This window comes from Lontra canadensis, unplaced genomic scaffold (assembly GCF_010015895.1).
Source record: "Lontra canadensis isolate GAN:19392208 unplaced genomic scaffold, GSC_riverotter_1.0 scaffold215, whole genome shotgun sequence".
NCBI lineage: Eukaryota > Metazoa > Chordata > Mammalia > Carnivora > Mustelidae > Lontra > Lontra canadensis.
Window position 1 is genome coordinate 626,588 of NW_022631209.1, and position 21,964 is coordinate 648,551.

The following is a 21,964-nucleotide window of genomic DNA, read 5'->3' on the forward strand; positions in this document are numbered from 1 at the left end:
ATACTTTTTTCCATAGCGGCTGTACCAGTTTACCATCCTACCAACAGTGCAAAGGGGTTCTCTTTTTCTTCACATCCTCCCCAACACTTGTTCTCTCTTGACTCTTTGACAACTGCCATTTGAAAGAGCAGAGGCTGTTAATATAGTATCCATGAAGATTTCTAGGAGGCCATGATTTCCTGAAAATATATGCAAAATTGAATGCACACGTAAAGCTTTATGGGCTTTCTGGCTTTCAACATATTCCTAAAGGGGTTGGTGGCTTAAAAAAAAAAAATTAAGGATCATTGGTGTAAGAAGATGTATGTCTGCTTTCAAGTGATTGGGATGTAACCAGAACAGCTCATTTCCTCATCATTATAAATAAGTAGGAGAAAACTGAATGGGAAGAAGTCAGAAACGGAGACAAACCATGGGAGACTCTTAACTCCAGGAAACAAACAGGGTTGCTGGTGGGCAGGTGGGTTGAGGAGAGGGAGTAACTAGGTGATAGGCATTAAGGGGGGCATGTGATGTGATGAGCACTGGGTGTTACATGCAACTAATGAATCATTGAACACTACATCAAAAACTAATGATGTATTGGCTATTGAATTTAGATTTAAAATAATAATAAATAAGAGAGTCTTAATCTATTCTTGGAATATTTGTTTACAAAAATCAAAGGGCTTTTGGGCTCATAAAATATTTCAGTCTATTTTCTGCCTACTCATGTGTTTTGGTCAATGTTTTTTTGGTGAATTATAAGTTTGAGTTTAAGTCTTAACTTTTAGGAAGGTTAGTACCCCATTAGGAATCGGATAAAAACGAGGAGTTCCAGAAAATGCACGCTGATCCGGAATAATGTGTGTAATTTCAGGGAGTGCTCAAATCCCTCGAGATTCACTAGCAGATTCCTCAGGTCAGCCCTGTCTAGAGCCACTCAGAGATTTGTGTGGACCACGTATGTGAAGCACTTTTAGAGTTGTCATAAAATCTTTGAAGTTACTAGCCCCAAGATATAAAGTGTGGCTGTCTCTACATCTTTGGGCTGAAGATTTTTGTTATAGTCACTTAAATTCTGAAAATCAAACGTGAAATTTGGTGCCCCCAACTGTCTTCTCTCAGCATAAGGTAACTAAGACGTTAGCCATGGCGTGAGTACCTCCTCACTGCTCTTGTCTAGTGGACTGTGTTGAATGTCTTGCTGTTTTACAGGAAGAAGAAGCAGCCCAGGCCAAGGCCGATAAAATTAAGCTAGCATTGGAAAAACTGAAGGAGGCCAAGGTGAAGAAGGTAAGCCATGAATCATGTTTGCATGGGGCAGTTAAATTAATAACATGGTATTATGCTGGATGATAAGAAAAGAAATAAAATTTTGAGTGGTGTCTTCTAAATAGTTGTAATTTTGTGAAAATTTTAGTAGAGATAATCACATAGTTTTACTTTCTGTGACATCAGTTAGCTCATTTGTGCCTGATAAATCAGGACCTCTGTTAGTATAAATGTGGAAGCTTCCAAGTTTCCATTCCCGGGGCTCCCTCCCCTGGGGGCACACCCTCTTGGGTTCTGCTCAGGTGTTCTGTAATAGTAAGTGGCGCCACCTTCTGGATGCACCTTTATGGGGTCAGAGCTCAGCTTCCCATTGACCTCACCTTGGCATTTCCACGACTGCTTTGTGCAATTTTGACAACCTCCCAGGCAGCCTACAGCCCTGCCACCCGCCCTAGATGTCCTCCTTATGTCCCGAGATCCCAAATGTTGTTTTGGCTAGTGCTCTGGGTTTAAAGCTGCATAAATTTTGAGTGACCTGCTTAATCCTAGTTTCCCAATAAGCCTGCAATTTTGAGTGTTTTCTGTAGACTAGGTTTTCTAGGAACACATATAACAAAAACACGTGTATTTAACCTCAATGGAAGCACATACCTAGTAACAGTTAACTGTTAATAACAGTTAATTTGGCTACTTAGGAGAAAGAATATCTGAAAACCTGAATGTCTTCCTGAAGCGTGTATCAGGTCTAAGACCACGTAAGAACTTTTTACTTCTAGTTGGGTGAAAAGCATGAGACTTTATGTCCCTACAGCACCCCTCATGGTTCCTTGAATGAAGGTGTTCAGCACATGTTGAATGATATTCAGTAAATTGTCCTTGACTACCCCTGGATCCAGACATTCAGGGTTCATCTATGAGGTCTTCCCAGACCAGTCTGTTCCCATTCATTTTAAACATGCATGCACTTTTTAGCATTATTCTTCCCAGTTCTCTACATTGATTAAATCCTGTGGCCAGTTACCGGAATCACACATTCTTGGCTTCCTTGCCCTTCTCTCCCCTCGTTCTAACCTTATTAAACCCTAAATGCAGCTCTCCTCCCATTCAGCTGCTCTTGGTACTGCCTGGGCTTCCCAACAGCGCAATCACACACACCCGCTCACCAAAGAAATGATTCCTATCTTTCTTCTCCTTTAAAACATCTGATACCTCTTTCCTCATCCACATTCTCTCAGCTAATGCTGTTGCTGCCGTGGCACTGAGAAAATAGAAGTACTCAGAAGGAAAGGTCCGTAAGCTCCTGACATATTTGCTTTCCTGCCTGCCTGCACCTGTGACAAAGAGTCCATAGTCTTTCCTGTTACTGTGGATGAACTGTTATGTTTCTGTGTGTGCTCCAGTTCCTGTCCTGTCTCTGGTCCCTCTCATGCTAAAGCCTCCCAAGGAACCCCATCTCACACAGAAAAGCCCAGTCCTCACAGCAGCATAAAGCACCTAGATGATCTGGCTGCCCACTGTCCCCCACCACCTATACCCCATTCTCACTACCTGGTCTCACCACTGCTCTTCAAACACTCCAGGTATGTGCTGGCCTCAGGACCTTTGTACTTTACCATGCCCTGCCTTGAAAGCTCTTCCCCAGATTCCAGTGGGTTTTCTCTGTTCCTCCCCTCAGTCTGGTCACCCGCTCAGTCAGGTCTCTACTTGACATTGCACATACACCCCCAACACCTGCAGCCCTTCCCTACTTTCTTCTTCTCTTCAATGCTCATCACCATCCACATAATATCCTCCTACTTGTTTATGCTGCTTATTGCCTACGTCCACTCCCCACGCCCACAGAAGTTCTTCCAGGGGTTTTGTGTTTTCTTCACTGATGCATCCCCATCTCATAGAGCAGATGCTGGGTTTACAGAGGTAAACCAGTTCAGGTGTGGTCCCTGCCTACGTAGAGTTAAATTCTAGAGGAGGAATAAGTGTTAGGAAGGAAGTAAAACAGAAAAAAGTGATGAAGAGTGCCCAAGTCACTTGTAGATGGACCTCGTGATGGGGGAGGCCCTCTGCGGAGGCAACACTGGAACAAAGACCTTGGCGCAAGAAGAGCCCAGCTCCCCAGGGGTGTGTTGGGGGAGCATTCCCAGGCAGGGCTGTATGGCCATTGCTCCAAGAGCCATTGAGTAGGAGGGAAAAGGGAGGAGGATTTGAGATCAGCGAGGCAGGCCAGGCCACACAGTCTCATGGACCCGAAGAAGAGTCTGGAAGATATTATAAGTGCATTGGGAAGCCATTTGAGGGTTTTTAACTGGGGATAATATCTGGTTTTTAAAGATCATCCTGGCTACTTTGTGGAAAATGGATTGTAGGGAGAAGGATGACAAGCAGGATGGCCCTCTGTGCAACCCACTCCAGCACAGTAGCTCACTGTCCATAACTGTGGGCTGCCCCGGGCCACTGACTTTACCTGTAAGATAAAACACAAAAGGAAATTACTTAAACTATTTTAAACCACTGGATTGTTTATAAAAAGAGGGCCACGTTGGCTGTATTTTCAGAGGGGAAGTGAAAAGAGAAGTTGATTGTTAGATAAAAAGGTAGGACAACTAGCTTATTCAGTTGATTTGCCTCGACTGGAGGCTAAGAGAGGGGTAGTAGATAGCAGCTGTTTCCTGCCCCGTGTCGGAAAGCCAGAGAACTTCTCCATAACTTCGGTGGGTAAATGGTAACAGAAAACCCAAAGCACAACCTGTTTTCATTCTACAAAGAAGATGTAAAACAGAAGCCACTCTGATCAGTGGGGAAAGAGAAAATTAAGAAGCCAAGTTGTGTATTTGGTCTGATTTCAGAGGTTCCAAATGTATCCCTTAAAACAAAGCTTGTGAGCATAACCGAGACATACTTGTACGTTACTGAAGTAACCAAGATGGGCTCCTACTAACCTTGCAACGTGGAAATCAAGTCTATTTGAAGGACTTGGCCCTCAAGTGTCCTGTAGGGTGTGGACTTCATTTGGATTGCCAGTGATGTGCACAGCTTAGATTACAAAGTTTTGGAAATGAAAACTGGTGAATTTCATATGTTTGTTTGCTTTAAAGCTCTGTGACACAGGAAAACAACTGTGTGTACATTTTTAGCACAGAAGCAAAAAAAAAAAAAACCTATGAAGGATTTAGGTCTAGCATATTCTTTTATTTAAAAACTGGCAAAAGAAAAGGGAGAAATAAAAACCATAAAGTCTTTACTACAATAGTTTAGAAAGGGAGGTTTTTCCATGCTTCATCATTCTACTCTCTAGCAAACAGCAACGATATGAAAAGTGCTCTGCTTATTGAATCACATAACTGGGATCTAGCAATATTATGTGTTGATATAGCTACTCCTCAGCTTGTAAATATGATAGAAGCTGTTAAGAGTAGTAAAAATAATTTCTTCTTGCTGAAAGTCACCAGTGTTCTCTTGGTTTTTTTTATTTTCTAAGTTCTGTAATTGTAGATATTTGTAACTACATGTGGATTAAATTTGGTTTGCAATTTCTGCCAAAAAAAAAAAATTTAAAAAACAACCTTTCATCACTGTCAAATTATGTGGTTTAGTTTTTTTTTTTCACTATATTAAAAACAAAACAAAACACAAACGTTTTCTTTTCTCAAGAATCCCTATGCAAAAATGAATTGTGATCAGATATCATTAAATTTTTCCCTCAGGGAGATTAAGTCTTCTCAGTCCTAACATTGGCAGTGTTTCTTAGGACCTATAGCTACTCTATAGCAATAATTCTTAGCAGAGAACAGTGGGTATACCTTCCACACACAGAAAATAAATGATAGTGAAGAAAGCCCGCTATTTGAGGATTTTCTATTTTTCTGTGCAACCCCTCCATGATTCATTTCTCAGGTCAGATAAGTGTATTTTTGACATTGTGGCACTTGGGCCTATCATTTTAAATATGTCAAAAGACAAACATACAATACAAAAAAAAAAAGCAACTATTCAACAAGAGGTTTCTGGGCTATAGGTTTTGTAGGGTTTCAAGAGAAAAAACAGTATCTTTCAGACAAACCTGGAGTAAAGGTCTAATCTGAGTGATCCTGGGGAGAGGACTTTTCCTGCCCCGATGTCTGTGTGTTTGACTCTCCGTGTGCAGGTGTTGGGAAGAGAAGGCCTATATGCACTTCAGTTTGTGGTCCCTGCCAACCCCTCATCCAGATTTCTATCTCCACCCAGACCCTTGGTTGGTTTCCGAAACTCTGCATAACAGCCCGCAGGAACCGGGCTCTTCGTTCAGCTCAATGCAGAACGTGTTCAAGATCAGATTAGGTGGAAGTGGGACAGGAGGGGCCCTTTCTCAGCGGCTCAGAACCTGACCCAAACTTTTGGGGAGGAAGAAAAATGTTATCAATTGTATGGCCTCTTTTGTCCCTCTATGCATATTTTTTTAAAGATTTTATTTATTTATTTATCTGAGAAAGAGAGAGAGAGTGTGTGTGTGTGTGTGTGTGTGGGAAAAACAAGCTCCCCTCTGAGCAGCAAGCCCAATGCAGGACTCGATCCCAGGACCCTGAGATCATCTGGAGCCAAAGGCAGACACTTAATACACTGAGCGACCCAGGCGCCCCATGCACGTTTTTAATAGTGCCACGTCTCACTTAAGTAGCCAGCACCAACCGTAGACAAACAGAATGGGCAGAACTTGTCTTTAGCTATTTTATCCTTCGCTTTTCAAGTTAGAGTAGAAATTTAAGCAAGAGTTGTATCGGGTGTTTCTGGTTGGGGTGTTTCTAGGCCCCCTCTGGGGCTGAGGATAGTGCATGTGGTTGCAGCACCACGGGCTGGTGGTCAGGCAGTGTTGTCTGAAAAGGGAAAGACAACATTTTTTTCTGGCCTTGCATTCAAAGATAGACTCCAACTAGACCTACTTCCCACTTAATTAAGTAGGATTAGTGATCATGGTAAAGAATAAAATAAAAGCACAGTTCTTCCCAGAAGGTTTTGTAGGAAATCTTCGCAAAACATAAGTGTATAGTGAATGAGTGGGCACATTTCCAGTGTTGCTTTTACAGACTGGATATATAACACCATTATAACTGGTAGCACTCATAAATAACAACTACTATAATTAGAAATACACTACAAATACACAGGTGTCAGAGAAAATCCAGACCCTAGCTGTATTACGTCATGAATTAATTCTGTTACATTACATCAGAATCATGGTCTCTCGAGGTAGGGGGTGGTCAGAAGATTTAATAACTTAGCCAAGTTGCCTGGGAAAAGCCAGTGAAATCCTATGTCCTTATTGAAGATAAGTAAACTCTGCTCCCACCATACCCTCTAGATTTGGAATGGGATAACAACTAATTTGACTGTGAAATCAGAAGAGTAGAATTTTTAAAAAGTGAAATGAAAAGTAAATTTGATCACTGATTTGCCTTCATGCCTCCATAATAGCTTGTTTCTCAGTCTTCTTTCATTTTGCTTAATCCACCTCTAATCTCAAACACGTTCTGCTGTGACACAACCTTTTCAACCCTGTAAGACCTCTCAGTGGTGCTGCGTCGCTTGGACCCCTGATCTTCAAAAGAGTTGTAAAGTAACCAGCTTGGTCTTGCCTGTATCTTAGAACCCTCAGGTCACATGACAAAGGACTCAGCTCCAGCTGGGCAAAAGAGAATTTATTATAGAGACCCTTTCAATCAAGACATGCTTCCGGGCTCTAGGATGAACCTGGACAAGTGCCAGAAAGATGTCACAAAAGCAGGAAGTCAGCACTTCTTTCTCTTTTCTGTCTCCTTCACCAGAATGCAATGTCTGAAGGCTGGGCAAGGACTTCATTATGTGTGCGGTTGTTTTGTTTTGTTTTGTTTTGTTTTTGTGAATTGGTTTCTCTACACCTGTATTCTTAGCACCTTAAATAAGTACTGAGCATATGAGTTCATAGTGAGTGACTTTGCAGAACGCATTCTTACTTAAATTCACAGAAACAGTAGCAGTTTTGAAACCTTATGTCCGTGGCTTCCCCAGTGACTGAAATTTACTGGCTGCTCTGTGACTCTGTCCCCAGCTTGTTGTCAAGGTGCACATGAATGATAACAGCACCAAGTCACTGATGGTGGACGAGCGGCAATTGACCCGAGATGTTCTAGACAACCTTTTTGAGAAAACCCATTGTGACTGCAACGTAGACTGGTGTCTTTACGAAATCTACACAGAGCTGCAGATCGGTAAGTCCCATCCCCCGTGAGAAACTGTGCTCCAAAAAGGAGCACAGTTTGTGGGTTTGTGGGTTTGCTATATGATGGGTTTGGGCCTATTATTAAGAAGAATTTTGTTCAAGGCTATAAAGACTTGCCATAAATCACTCCCCTTATGTCAGATTCAGTGTTTGCGTCTTCATTTCTCTGCGGTGAAGAGACTCAGATTGTTGCAAGGGACCACAGCATTGGAGGATGACAGCATTGTCATTGCCACTTCTCTAGTGGCTGCATAAGAAAAAGAAAGTGACAGGATGATACCTCTCACTGCATGCTTATGAGTAAATTGAGCTGATTTGGGGAGGACCTGAGTGTCTATAGCTAATATCCTTTAGACTTTGCTTTTTTATAGCATAACTCTGCCATACATCAGTGTTCATTTCCCTTTCCATCATCCCCACTCCCTTTGTCTAATTGAGGAGGCTTAGCCCCAAAGAGCAAAAGACAGTTGGTCAAAATGGATGGAGTTAAAAAAAAAAAAAGAGAGAGAGAGAGAGATAAAAAGGCAATTAAAGAAATACCCTTGCTCCTTCTCATTGTTAAGATCACTCAGAGCAGTTTTTTCACCCCCTCAGGAGAGCTTGGTGGAATACAGAATAGCCTGCCTTAGAAGCTTTCAGTGAATTTTTTTTTTTTTTTCCTGAAGTAAAAGTTCTACAATGAAATAATCTCTTGAAGTACTTTTCAACTCCCGGAGTCAAATAGAGAAATGAAAACCTTCCTTATGTTTAGGTTTAGTTCCAACATGGATACATTATTTTTGGAGTCTTAGGGGGTGATGTTTTAGAGCACGTATCTCATGTCCCACAGCTTCATTCAAAGTTGTTCGGCCAATTACTGCTTCATGGTCCTCCATATGGATAGGAGGTTTACTGCCATCTGGGACTATTTAAAGTCAGAAATGCTAATAAGAAAAAAGTGCAGTGACTGGCCATTCTACGATATTGTATTTTCATCTGTCATTTTTTTTTTATGGCAAAGGAGTTGAAGACCTGACACTGAAGAAGAAATACAATAGGGGTTTTACAGTGTGACATCATGTAAGAATTAGGGATTTCTAAAAACCAGTGAGAGGTGGGAAGCATTGTGTTTAACTCAGTACTAGTTTATTTCTCTGTTGGAAGGCCTAATGTCTTGGGTCCTTAAGAATGCTTTTTCTCATTTCATCAGAAAGGATTTTTGAAGACCATGAAAATGTCGTTGAAGTCTTATCAGACTGGACAAGAGACACAGAAAATAAAGTGCTGTTTTTGGAGAAAAAGGAAAAATATGCTGTGTTTAAAAACCCCCAGGTAAGATAACTTGTATATAGTTAAACCATATAAAGTATGGAAGATTTTATTTTAGGGTCACCTGTATACTAATAAACATGATTCATTATCTCACAATATAGCACAAATGTATTCCTTTCAAAAAACACAAACCCAACTCTTAGGTCATACATCAACTAATAGGCCCTTGAAGGATTTAGAAAGAAAAGAAGCCAATTTGTTTCTTTGGATTCAGCATATCTGTCTGTTGACTAATCCTCTTCTTCTGTCCTTATTTCCATTTGGCTACATTAATTCACTGTACCTTGATGATTCACTAAGGGTCATTAATGCTTCGTGTTTTAAAGACACTCCTTTTTGCTGTTGCTCATATTTGGTGCTTATTGATGCTGGGATAACTAAAGAAAACACCTAGAAAATGTACTACTTATTGTGATTTAATTCTACAAACAATCTACATAATAAAAAGCATTGTTCTCCATATTTGAAAAGGCTTCCTTCAAGTCATATGTACAAGGATATCACAGAACTAGAGGTCTTTTTCTGTTGGGGCCTCCAGCCAACTGTAATTGTAGGAGAGTTATTAAGTCTTTTTGGAAAGTCAAAGAATGTTAGACTCAGAGGAGATCACTGGATACATCCAGACACCTTTATATTTTACAGGTTAAAAAAAAAAAAAAAAAGTCTCAGGGTGCCTGAATGGCTCAGTTGGTTAAGTGACCAACTTTTGCTTTTGGCTTGGGTCATGATCTCAGGGCCCTGGGATCGAGCCCTGCATTGGGCTCCATTCTTAGCGGGGAGTCTGCTTGAGGATTCTCTCTCATCCTCTCCCTTTACCCCTCCTCCTGTGCACTCTCTCTAAAATAAATCAATCTTTAAAAAAAAAAAAAAAACTGAAGCCCCCTATCACTAGAGGCAGAAATAGAAGGATGCTCTCAGCTTCCTCATGAGAAAATATTCTTTTCCCTGCCCTGTGCTTTTTTTAGAGTCATCTCTAGGTTTTGTGCTGGCGCACTGACAACAAAGCAATTAGGTACTATTGTCTTTTTACAAATATTGAATAGTAAAAGTATGGTTGACCCTTGAATAATACATTGGGGGCTCAGGGGGACGTTAGGGCCATCAATCACCTGTGCAGTTGAAAATCTGTGTATAACTTTTCACTCCCCAGAAACTCAATTGCTAATTCCCTACGGTTGACTGGGAAGCCTTACCAATAACATAAACTGTTAGTTAGCACATGTTTTGTATGTTATATGTAGTATATAATGTATTCTCACAATAAAGTAAGGTGGAAAAAAGAAAACATTATAATAAAGTCATAAGGAAGAGAAAGTATGTTTATAGTCCTGTACTGTACTTATTGAAAAAAAAATCTGTGTATAAATGGGCCCTGAGTTGTTCAGAGATCAAGTGTACAAAGTTTTCAAACTGTAACTACCTTCAATGGCATGATTTAATGCCTATATTATTTAGAGTACCATCTCAGCTCTGTAACAAGGAGACTCCCCCAAATCAGTGGCTCAGACCAGCTAGAAGCTTAATTCTTCCTCACATACCAGTCCAGACATAGGGGGCTTGTGCCATCTTCTATCTTCCTTCTATCTCTAGGCCCGAAGCAGATTTCCACCTGGCCATTTTCCAGTCCTTAGGGAGGGAAGAAAGAGCCAGGGAAGTGTACAACCAGACTTCTTACTGGAAAGACCTAGAAATGGCACTTTTACTTCTGCTCCCATCCTTTTGGCCAGAACTGAGTTACAAGCTGACAAAAGCAACCTCTGTCCAAATAACCATACACATAACTACAACGGGGAGTTACATTCAGAGTCCCCACCTCATACAGCTCCTCCACAAGGAAGCTTTCATATGGAGTCTATAAAAATGGTGCTCAAGAGTTGTGTAATGTGGCTCTAGTACTGTATTAACCAGGAGGAAAATGGGTGTCAGTGGATCTGCCGCTTGCCGTGGTGTCCAGTGCACCAGTGCACAAAACCTAACTACATGCTATGAATGTTTACCAAGTGCACATCCCATTTAATGGCCACCCATGTCATGATGAGTGGTATACCAGTAGACTCACTTCTATCCTTCCCAGCCATTGATCTCCATTACTAAGATAATCACAATTCGGACCTCTCTGGCCTTGATTTTTCCTGCTTTTGAACTTTGTATAAAATGGAATCATCATTACTCTTTGGTATTGACCTTCATTCATGTTGTTGCACATGGCAGTCCATAGTTTGTTCTTTTTCTTTGCTGTTTAGTATTCCATTGTGTGATTATACCAGAATAAGCTTCTCTGTTGTATACTGATAGACATTTAATTTTTCTTGAGTTTGAGGCTTTAACAAGTAATGCTGTTGAGAGCATTCTCATCCCTGTCTTTTGCCGAACATATGTAGGCTTTTTTCTTATATATTTACCTACAAGTACAGTTGCAGATTATGCACATATTTAGCCTTAGGATAGAGTACCAAACAGTTTTCCAAAGTGATTGCATGATTTACCTTCATTCGTATTGAATGAGAATTCCTGTTATTCCAAATCCTTGCCAGTCCTTAGTGTTGCCATGAAAAAAATAATAAATTTAGTTATTCTGTGTGAATGTATAGAGGTATCTCCTGTGGTTTTAAGTTAAATTTTCTGTTGCCAAAGATTTGAGTACCTGAACTATTATCCATGTTAAATATCCATTTCTGTGAGGTGCCATGATTCTTAGCCTCTCACCAGCTTGGGGTGGGGGCAGTGGGCAGGATGTGGCTCTCACAATGTCTCCGCACCTCTTTATGGTTCTTTTCTCTCTTAGATCTTGGCCCCTTGAGTCCTGGTTGCCTCCATTGCTCGCCGAAGCCTTTGCACAGATGTTTTTTAATCCAGCTTTTCTAGCTCTTTTTGTGGAGCTTTGGTCTAACTGCAAGCTACTTTATCACAGGAGGAAGCAGAAATCCTCCTGCTGAATTCTTCTGGATAATAATATGTTCTTAAAAACCATATAAGTCAATTCTTCTAATGGACAACCACAATTAAAGACCAAAATGGAAGTGGAAGCGCTTTTGAAGTTGGTGATTTTAAGTATTTCCATTTCCTTAGTGTTTGGTTGGATAATCTGTCTTTTCCGATCAGTGGTCCATGTGAATAGCTACTTCAGCTTGCTGACCGTAGGACTCTTTCAACTTGTTCTTGAAGTAGATTGTGACCATTCCTGTGTTGATATCATGACTCCTAAAAGGGAGGCTTTGTAATTTTGAAATACCCACAGTCATTTTGTAAGAACTGTATGCTGAGACCCTTTGATCGTTTCTAACAGGAACATTTTTTTAAGTTTACATCTTAAAGGAATAACAAATCCTAGAGAAGAGTATTTCCAGAGGAAGTTTCTTATGGAAGCACAATCTGGAGATTGTTTTGTTTAACTGCCTTAGATTTTCTCCTTAAGCATTGTCTCAAGAAGTTAATTTAAAAATCCAAATACATCTTGTGTTTTGTTTGGGTTATTAGTTATTTGTCAACATTTACACGTAGTGGTGAATCCCAGAACAGAGTAGTACATAACTGATACCTGCTTCCGCTCCTGAGTCCAGGCTACATCTGTGAGCCTACAGGCTTGATCTTCGGGCCCAACTGGATTACGGCACTATCTAGGAACTATGTCAAGTATTAGTTAGAAACTGTGCATGAAGAACTAGATTCAACCAGAAATTATCAAAGGAAAAAGCTAAGACTCTGAACAATTTATTTGTTCTTCTCAAAAGTTTTCAAAATATTGAAAGTCTTTCCTGTATTGACTTATATGATGAAACTTTAATGGAATTCACTCCGTTTGCTTGGCGATAGCAGATGTTGTAGAATATCTGCTTACATGAGTAACCTGCACTATTTATGGAGAATACAAAAATGAAGATTATCTTTGCTCTTACAGCTTTAACATGAGAGCAGTGTAGGACGTAGACTGTGGACTAATGCCATCTCAAGATTAAGTCCCAGTACACAAAATGCTCCCGACAGTACAGAAGAGCCTTAGTGAAGGTGTATGCTGAGAAGTTTAGTTTTGTAATTACCACATTAGTTCATAAAACCCAAGGTCAGAAGAGCAGTGAAAGTAGGAACTGGGCAGTCAGTTAACCCTACAGTTCTAACCATAAGGCAAAAATATCCTCCACACAGATGCAAAGAGAATACAGCTCTAGGCAAACCACAGATCATGCTTGCTGACAGTTACTGACTACAAAGAAGTCTTGCCCTGATTTAGGGTGAGTGAAGGGAAAAAACCATCATTGTGTTTATGACAAAACAGAACCTGACTGGAAATAGCATCAGAAAGACCTTCTAGACAATATATCAATACAATTAATCAACTGCAGGATTCAGAAGAAAATTGTAGAAAATTATTATCTTCAGTAGAAGGCGGTCAGATGTGGTCCAAATAAACCAGTGGAAAAGGCAACTAAATAAGAGTAAAAGAAAAGAGAATGGGAGGGAAAAGAAAGGAAATGGGAAATTAGAATCGTGTCTGGAAAACTCTGAGATGGGGCAGAGGACCAGCTGCTGTGGAGCACAGGGAGGGCGGGGAAATTTACTCGGAGAAACTAATGTGCGAGCATTCACCTGGTAAACCTGTGGGGGTTAGCCAGGGGAAGAGTAGAGAGGAAGCAAGCACTCTAAGCAGTGGGTGTCCACAAAGTCCAAAAGGAAAAAGGGACGTGCATCTGGGTCATGGGAAATGGTCGTATGACTGACCATAGAGTGGTGAGCGTAGGGACAGGGAGTCACAGTGCACTCAGATAAACTGGTGAAAAAGAAACTTGTCAAAATAGTATATTGATTAAAATAAAAACAAGTCAGAAAGAAATGTTTCCAGTCACCAGTTCATGTAGTTGTAATTGTATGTGATTCATTTAAAGAGCATTTTCAGGCAAGTTGGTCAGTTTCCAGCATTCCGTTATTTTTAAGAATCCAATCACGACCATCAATGCCTACTTTGCCTATTTTTCTTTTATATTAGACTGCATTTCCCTGCCACTGTGCGATCCAACTTTGCTATCATGACTGAAGCTGTTGAGTAGAATGTTCTGTACGTGTTGTTGGCACACAAAGCTGAGCTTTGGGCTTTGTTCTTGCAGAAAAATGATTCATGGAAGTAGAGATGATGAGCAAAATGCCGTCTGCCGAAGGTTATGATATGAGAGAAGGTTCTGCAACCACTGATAATAGTCGAGGGTACTGTTTGTTGTAGTCAGACTTGGGGGGTATTGTGCTGATTCCTGCCATCTCGGGGCCTGTCAGAGCTGATGGAGGCCTGACCCCTGTGGGCACCCAATATTCCTGGACGAGGTCCTTGTCTACCTGGATGGGAGCAGTGCAGTAGCCAGTGGCATCAAGCCTTTGGTTTATATGCACTTCACTCATCAGTCCCTCACCCCAACTCAAAACTTGAGGAATAGATGCCAAACAAGCAAAACTGGCTAAGAATGAAATCAAGAGGGGCACCTGGGTGGCTCAGTGGGTTAAAGCCTCTGCCTTCGGCTCAGGTCATGATCTCAGGGTCCTGGGATGGAGCCCCGCATCGGGCTCTCTGCTCAGCGAGGAGCCTGCTTCCCTTCCTCTCTCTCTGCCTGCCTCTGCCTACTTGTGATCTCTGTCTGTCAAATAAATAAATAAAATATTAAAAAAATAAAAAGAATGAAGTCGAGATAAAAAGAAGAAACTTGAAAAAGTATGAGAGATGGCCCCAAAGTCTTAAAGATGGATAAAAACTTACACACCTCTAAATACTGAAGAGTGCATTAGAATCCGTAAGATCTATATGCTCACATCCAGAATTTTTCAACACTAAACAGATGCAAATAATGCAATGAACAGCATATTATGGATCTTGCCATCATATTATGGAGGCTAAGTATACTTTCATGGCAATTTGAAACCATAGCATCCATGTAAGAAGCACATGAATAGCGAGTTTTTTAATAGACTTTATTTTTTGGAGCAGTTTTCAGTTCACAATAAAATTGAGACAATTCCTGTGTATTCTGGACATAGGCATAGCCTCCCCCAATACAAGTGGTGTCTTTGTTACAGTCAGTGAACCTACACTGACATGCTGTTATCGCCCAAGTTCACAGTGTAAGTTAGGGTTCACTCTTGGTGGTGGACAACAAGCTTTTTAATAACATTTGGGAAATTTTACATTGTTCCTTTTTTTCCTCTTGAACTATTCCCATTCTTTTTTCTCCACAAAGACTTATCCTACTGTAATATATTTCTGTGCTCGTTAAGTCTCTTACTGATCTCTCTCATTCTTACCTTCAACAAATTGTTTAAAAATTGATATGTAATTTTTTATATCCTGTCATCATAAGGTACCTAAGTGCTAAGAAATTACACAGTTGGTTAAAACAACTTAAAAACATTAAAATTATAAATATCAATATTAGGCTTAAAGAGGAAAAAATCCAGAGGAAACATCTCGTATTGAGATAATAGATGAAACATTTTTGCCCTCTGATTTGTTTCAGGATAAAGGAGTGAATTTTCAGTATCAATTATATTGCTCTTTTTCATTTCTATAGGAGTTAAGTACTTTTTATAGGTATCAGTGTGAGAAACCTTGTTCACATAAAAAAGTGGATGAGAATAGAAGAGGTTTGTGAGAGCAGTGCCACTCTGTTTCTTGAACTCCTTCCAAGTTATCTGGCACTGAGGGATCAATGATGGCTCTTTTAATACACCACTGACAAGCTCACTAGGTGCCTTCTGTTGTGTAGACGCAGAGTTAGAAACCACTTGACTTCCAAAAAGATTTGTTTTGTGTCGTAAGTCTTTCCCTCTCTCAACACTTGTGTCTCAAGTTGTCCCTTTGTTTAGAGCCTTTGAAATTCCCACCTAGGGCAGTAAGATTTTGTGTGGCTGTGAGGTGTGCCTTTCTTACGTGAAGTGGGAAAGGGGCCTTCCTTTCTCAGGCAGATCTGCTTTAGAGAAGAGTGCACGTGGAAGTTGAGGATGTGGAAACTGATGCCTGTGTACCCTTCAAGGGGCTTCAGTACACGCTCCAAGGGGGACACAGTTGAAGGCCCCTAGCCTTGAATGGTGGCTCAGGATCCCCCACAGTGAACTGTCACCCTACTTCTGAATCTGTCACAACTACTGTAAAATAATGATTTGTGTCATTTTCATCTTCAACCATCAGGAGGTTCAAGGAGGGTTGGTGCCATTGAACTTCTTGTCAGCCAGTAAGGACACATAGCTAATGATAGCCATTGAAGTGTATATTGTAATGGGAACAAACCAGGAGACTCTGGGAGCCTCCAGCAGGAGTCAGAGACAGCCTCCCTGAGGAAGCAGTGTTTCTGATGTTCACCAAGGGAATTGAGATGAGGGAGAGAGGCAGGAGGGGAGATTCCAAGCCATAGTGCAGGATTATCAAGGCCCAGAATCAAGGTAGTATGCCATGGTCAAGGAATAGAAAGACCCACTGAGGCTGCTGTGGAGAATGCTATGGGGACAGTGGTGTGCAGGGCCAGGCTGATGGGCCTGCCGCACTGTGCTAAGTGTTTTCAGCTTCATCAACAAGGCATTTTCTGTTCAAATGTGCCTTCTACAAAACTGCCTCTCCCCAGAAAGCAGTCTCATGGAGTGGCCAAGACTTTGGGTCCTAAAGTCAGACGGCTGGGATTTGAAGCCTCACTCCATTGCTTCGGGGTAAATACCCAGTAGTGCAATTGCAGGGTCATAGGGTAACTCTATTTTTAATTTTTTGAGGAATCTCCACACTGTTTTCCAAAGTGGCTGCACCGGCTTGCATTCCCACCAACAGTATAAGAGGGTTCCCCTTTCTCCACATCCTCTCCAAAACTTGTTTCCTGTCCTATTAATTTTGGCCATTCTAACTGGTGTAAGGTGGTATCTCGATGTGGTTTTGATTTGAATCTCCCTGGTGGCTAATGATGATGAACATTTTTTCATGTGTCTATTAGCCATTTGCATGACTTCTTTGGAGAAGTGTCTGTTCATGTCTTCTGCCCATTTTTTGACATGATTATCTGTGGGGTTTTTTTTGTTTTGTTTTGTTTTTTAAAGATTTTATTTATTTATTCGACAGAGAGAGGTCACAAGTAGGCAGAGAGGCAGGCAGAGAGAGAGAGGAGGAAGCAGGCTCCCCACCAAGGAAAGAGCCCAATGCGGGGCTCGATGCCAGGACCCTGGGATCATGACCTGAGCCGAAGGCAGAGGCTTTAACCCTTTGAGCCACCCAGGCGCCCCGATTATCTGTGTTGAGTTTGAGGAGCTTTTTATAGATCTTGCATTGCTTTTTAGCTGTGGGCCCTTGAGCAAATCATCTAACTTCACCAAGTCTCTATTTTCTTGTCTGAAAATGGAGATAATTTGTTCTTAGAAGTGTGTGGTGAGAATTAAAGGCTGTCATCCACACAAAGTGTAGTAACTGTCATTCTTTTAGTTTGCTTCATTATAGAGATTAGTCTGGAGAAGAGAAGCAATGGAGGCACATGGGAGGATGGTAGCAGCTCTCCAGAAGGCATCACCAATGTTCTTGGATCAGGGTGATCACACTGGAGCCAGGCCAGACTTTGATCTGGGACAGTGGTGCTGTATAATCTCGGAAGTTTTGGGCAGGGACTCAAAGAAGTATGATTAGGAGTCTAACCTCAGGCTACTTGAAGTTGTTCAGGACAAATTGAGTGGGTAAGGGTTTCATCCCTAGGTTTCCCAGGATCCCAGGCATTTGCTCAAGAACTTCCAGCAAACATTTCTTGAGCACCTACATTGTAATGGAATTAAGCCAGGGAAGGAGACTGTAGGTGAGATACAAGGCCAGTGGCTATGTGCTGGATGCAATGGGCAGAAGGAGCAGGAGTATCTAGGAACTACTGTGAAAATAAAAGAAGCAGCCAGCATTCTTTAGGAAGTGAAGTCCATGCAGAGGCCAGATGGGTGACATGGGGATATCCTGCTTGGCTGGGTGCCTGGAGGTAGGGGGTCAAGTAGCCAGTGAACTAGAGCCAGAATGCTGTGGGCTGAGGAAGGGTGGTTAGCCCCATATCCTAAGCACCAAGAACAGAGTTGTCAGAGATGGGGACCTGTTCCAGCCCAGGGCCCAGGGTGTACACTTATGGGATATAGTCTGATGTGCAGGAAAATCCAGGATGAGGAAGGGGAGATGTCATTTTCTACTCATTAACAACTGTGGCTATTCTATAACTGAGAAAGTTTCCCAAGGCTTCAAATGTCCCAGAAAATTAAGCACTTTCTCAAAGAGAAAGAGTCTGAAGAAATTCTTTTTTATTTCTAATTTGCATTTCAAGTACGCCTGATGACTAGGAGAAGAGAATAAAAGGATGGGGTGCGAGGCCACATGGAATCCCACAGGGAATGGAGGACAGGCCTCTGTGCAAGCCCACCCCCAGTATTTATTAGGACCTGGGGCAAGACTGGATTAAAGGCTTACATACCATATATCTATTAATAAGCAGTTAAATGTGTTCTGTCCTCCTACCTTAGGGCCTTCATAATGACCTAAAAGTTTGGACTAGTATTCTTAGATTTCTTTGAGTTCTGTGCAAGGTGGTTTCTTGGAGCTGCTCATTGCCTGCCTCTGGACTTCCTCCCTCCACCCATCCCGTCCATCCTGCACCATGGGAGCCTTGCATGCATGATGCGAACCATCCAGCCCAGAAAGTAGGCTCCAAGCAACCCATCACTCCCATGCAAAGAGCTGCCCCTTGGCCACCCTCTGGCATAAGATGCACATTCTAACAGTGCCCTCTGCCCTCAGGAAGATGGATGTAGGGCAGAGTCTCAGGGTCATTTGGGCAGGGAATTCCAAGGCCCTGGGTTTGTGGAGTATGGACTGAAATGTGGGAGGGTCATTGGCTCCAAGTGGGCATAGCCTTTTGGCCCCATAGACTTGTCGCCTTGTGAGTAGGGGAATGACTGGGTGAGGGTCAGAGCAGGGACCCCCTAAAGAATGGAGTCAGGGCAAGGGCCCCTCTTGCTCAGATGGTACTGCTTCTTTTGGGTAAAGTGGGTTAGTACACCTACTCTCCATTTATTTATTTATTAATTGATTGATTGATTGGCGAGAGAGTGTATGTGTGCACATGCATAGGAGGAAGGAGTAAAGGGAGAGGGAGAAGCAGACACCCCACTGAGCAGGGATCCCAACACAGGGCTCCATCTCGGGACCCTGAGATCATGATCTGAGCCGAAGGCAGACACTTAACCAACTGAGCCATCTGGGCACCCTTGGACACTTAGTATCCTAACAAAAGCAACTTTATTTAAAAAGCAGCTTAGTTTCTCAGCCTGGTTGTCACTAGAAAGTTCTTCTTCCCAGTGGATTAGAACAGGGTGGTCTGCTATTCCCAAATAAGCGTCAACTGTTGAAGCCGAAGTCAGCTGTGACCTGAAGAGTTTTGTTTTCCCGGGGTTATGCTGACACAAAGTCCCACTATGCAAAGACCAGTGATGTTGTCTGAAAACCAAAAAAAGAGGTGTCAGAGCTGAGGAGTGTGTCTGGAGGTAGAACTCTCCAGCATTAACATTAGCCATTCTTCTTGCCGGGAGCCTGAACAATCCATTTTTCAAAGAAGGTACTGGCAAATCAGTTAGTATAAGGTGGCTTGCTTGCTGAATTGCTTTTTATTTCTTTTAATAACATACTTTATTTTTCTGACTTCAGAAATAATGTCAACTTACTGTGAAGGAAAAAAGGTGACAAACAGAAGAAGTGAAATTTAAATGATCCGTAATCCTGCACCGCAGCAATGATCATTGTTGATATTTTAGGCAATGTTCATTCCATCCTTTGTTCTGTTCCATAACTGAAATTTGGCAGTGTTTGTGGTTCAGTGGTGTCTGCCCGAGTGAGGAACAGAGAGAGAAACACAACCTCATTCTGCTCCTCAGGCGCAGAAGGGTGCCAGCCACCGAGGGAGAAAATTACCTCATGGCATCTTTCCGCCGTTCCTTTCCAACCTCCCTCTCCCACCAAGGTTCATCTTTGACAATCCAGGACCAGGCCCAGCAGGAGGAAGTCTTACAGTAATCGCATTTCTGGTCTCCAATATGGCTTCCTATTTTAAAGGAAAGTCTACCCTTGGCTTCAGTGCCCTAGATCCCCTCCCCAGCCAGTGTGGGTGTGTGTATCAGTTAGTGTTCGATGCATAAAAGCAGCCTCCGAATCCCGGGGGCTAACAGCCACAGACATTCCTTCTTTTCTGGGTCTGCAGGTCATCCTTGGCTCCAGAATGTGAGTCAGATCTTGTCTCTTCTGTCCTCAGATCAGCAACTCCCAGGGACACATTATTCTCATGGTGAGCGACAAGAATACAGGAGGACGTTTGGAAACACATGACATGGCCTCTCGAGTCCTCTGCTCAGAACTGATGCCCTGTCCCTTCCATGCACATTCTATCCATTCCACCCACATTCTTGCTCTGTCAAAGCAAGTCACATGGCTAAACCCAACACAAGTAGGGCAAGGACAGGAATACCGCCCATCATAGGGGGAGGCACTGCTCCATCACCCGATGACAGGCCATGGGTGTATCCTGATACGGGCAAGAAGAGAAGAATTGGAAGGGACAGTCTGGTCATTAGCTGTGCTCCATCTGTCCACAGGCATAGCCAGACTGTTCACTGGTGACTTGAAGATACCCAGTCCTTAACTACGTCCTGGCCTTGGAACATGCTTCTCTTCCTGCCTCGAATGTTTTCCTCATTCCTTTTCCCTATCTGAATATGGAACATCTTCCAGGCCAGTTTGAACTTTGACCTCCTCTGCAAAGTCTTCCTTGACCATTTCAGCCTACAGTGGTTTTCTTCCTCGCTGAAAATCTATAGAAATAGCTCATTTTGCATTTATTTGTACTGTGTCTCATGTAGCTCCCCATCTACAGATCATAGCCATCTGTTTAAACATATCTTCTCAATGAGACAGAAAAAGACTCTCAGAAACCAGGGGTATTTTACATGTAAATGGTGCTCACAGGTATTTATTCATGGGCAGATAACTGCTTGGTTTGTTCTTAATTCCAAGAAGGTGGTATTTTAAAAGTAATGTATTTTTAAACACATTTTTAAAAAGTAATGCTGTTTCTTTCCTTTTCAGCTGCCCCCAAATCTTGCATTTTCAGCTGTGAGAAAAGGGAGCAAGCTGTAACTGAAAGTCTCATTTCCCATTTTAAAGTTCTCTTATTGCTCAGCTCAGAGGATCCACAGTCCCCTGTGTAACAGATAATGAGTTCACTCCAACAGCCCAAATGGAGTTGGCTGACCACCCAACTGGTGAAAAGCTCTGACCCAAGGGCAATCAGTCCATTCTAAGGTCTACGCTCCCCAAACTGCAGCTCGGGTTTACTTTGTGTTTTTTTCCATTTTCTTTAAAACAAAAACAGTATAGCACTATCTCTTGGAGGGGAAAAAACTTATTCTGAAGCTGAAAAAGTGAGAGGGGGTCTCAGAGAAAAATCTCAGAGGAAGGACACAACTACAGATCCTGACTCTTTGGGATACCCTCATAAAATGAGGCCCTTTGCAGTTTGGAAAGGTTCTTCACTTACCTGACCCTGCAGAAGGTGACACATGTTCCCCTTTTCCCAGATGATGAGGAAAACCACTTGCTACAGAGTTTACTCGTGTTCTCTGTTCATTCTTCCAACTCACACATAATTCCCATTTCCAGGACTCTCAAGGGAAGAATGCTTGCAAACAGCACCCTGCCTTCATTCTTATGACTGCTTGTTTTGTTTTGTTTTGAGAAAATATACATAACATGGAATTTACCACTGTAATCATTTTTAAGTGTAGTTCAGGGACATTAATTGCATCCACACTGTTGTGGATCTGGATTCTCTCCTATGGTATTTAGAGCATTTTAATGCTGAGGGGGAAAAAATAGGAAAAACTCAAAGTTTTGGCACTGATTGGACTTAATCCTTCTGCTTCCTTATCTGTAAAATAGTAATATGCCTATGTTTTGGGGTTCTTGTGAGACCTCGGCACAGAGTTCTGGCAGGTGCTGTATCTTACCTGTTGTAGTTAATCATGGTCTTCAACCCAAACGTACAATTAAAATAGTTTCAGAACCCTAGGTGGTAATCACACTGATTCATGATATACTGTCCTTTCAAATAAGTAAAAGTCAAAGGTCTTGAAAAAACTTATTAAAAGGTAATG

At 41.9% G+C, this 21,964-nt stretch overlaps 1 protein-coding gene across 2 annotated transcripts in view; it reads left to right on the forward strand.

Moving 5' to 3' along the window:
- Positions 1-21,964, forward strand: part of APBB1IP (amyloid beta precursor protein binding family B member 1 interacting protein) — a 111,580-nt gene that overhangs the window by 57,809 nt on the left and 31,807 nt on the right. For both annotated transcript variants that reach the window (XM_032848956.1, XM_032848955.1), the window contains exons 6-8: positions 1,198-1,275; positions 7,313-7,472; positions 8,673-8,794. In XM_032848956.1, the coding sequence (XP_032704847.1) occupies positions 1,198-1,275; positions 7,313-7,472; positions 8,673-8,794 (360 nt within the window). The remainder of the gene's footprint in view (positions 1-1,197; positions 1,276-7,312; positions 7,473-8,672; positions 8,795-21,964) is intronic.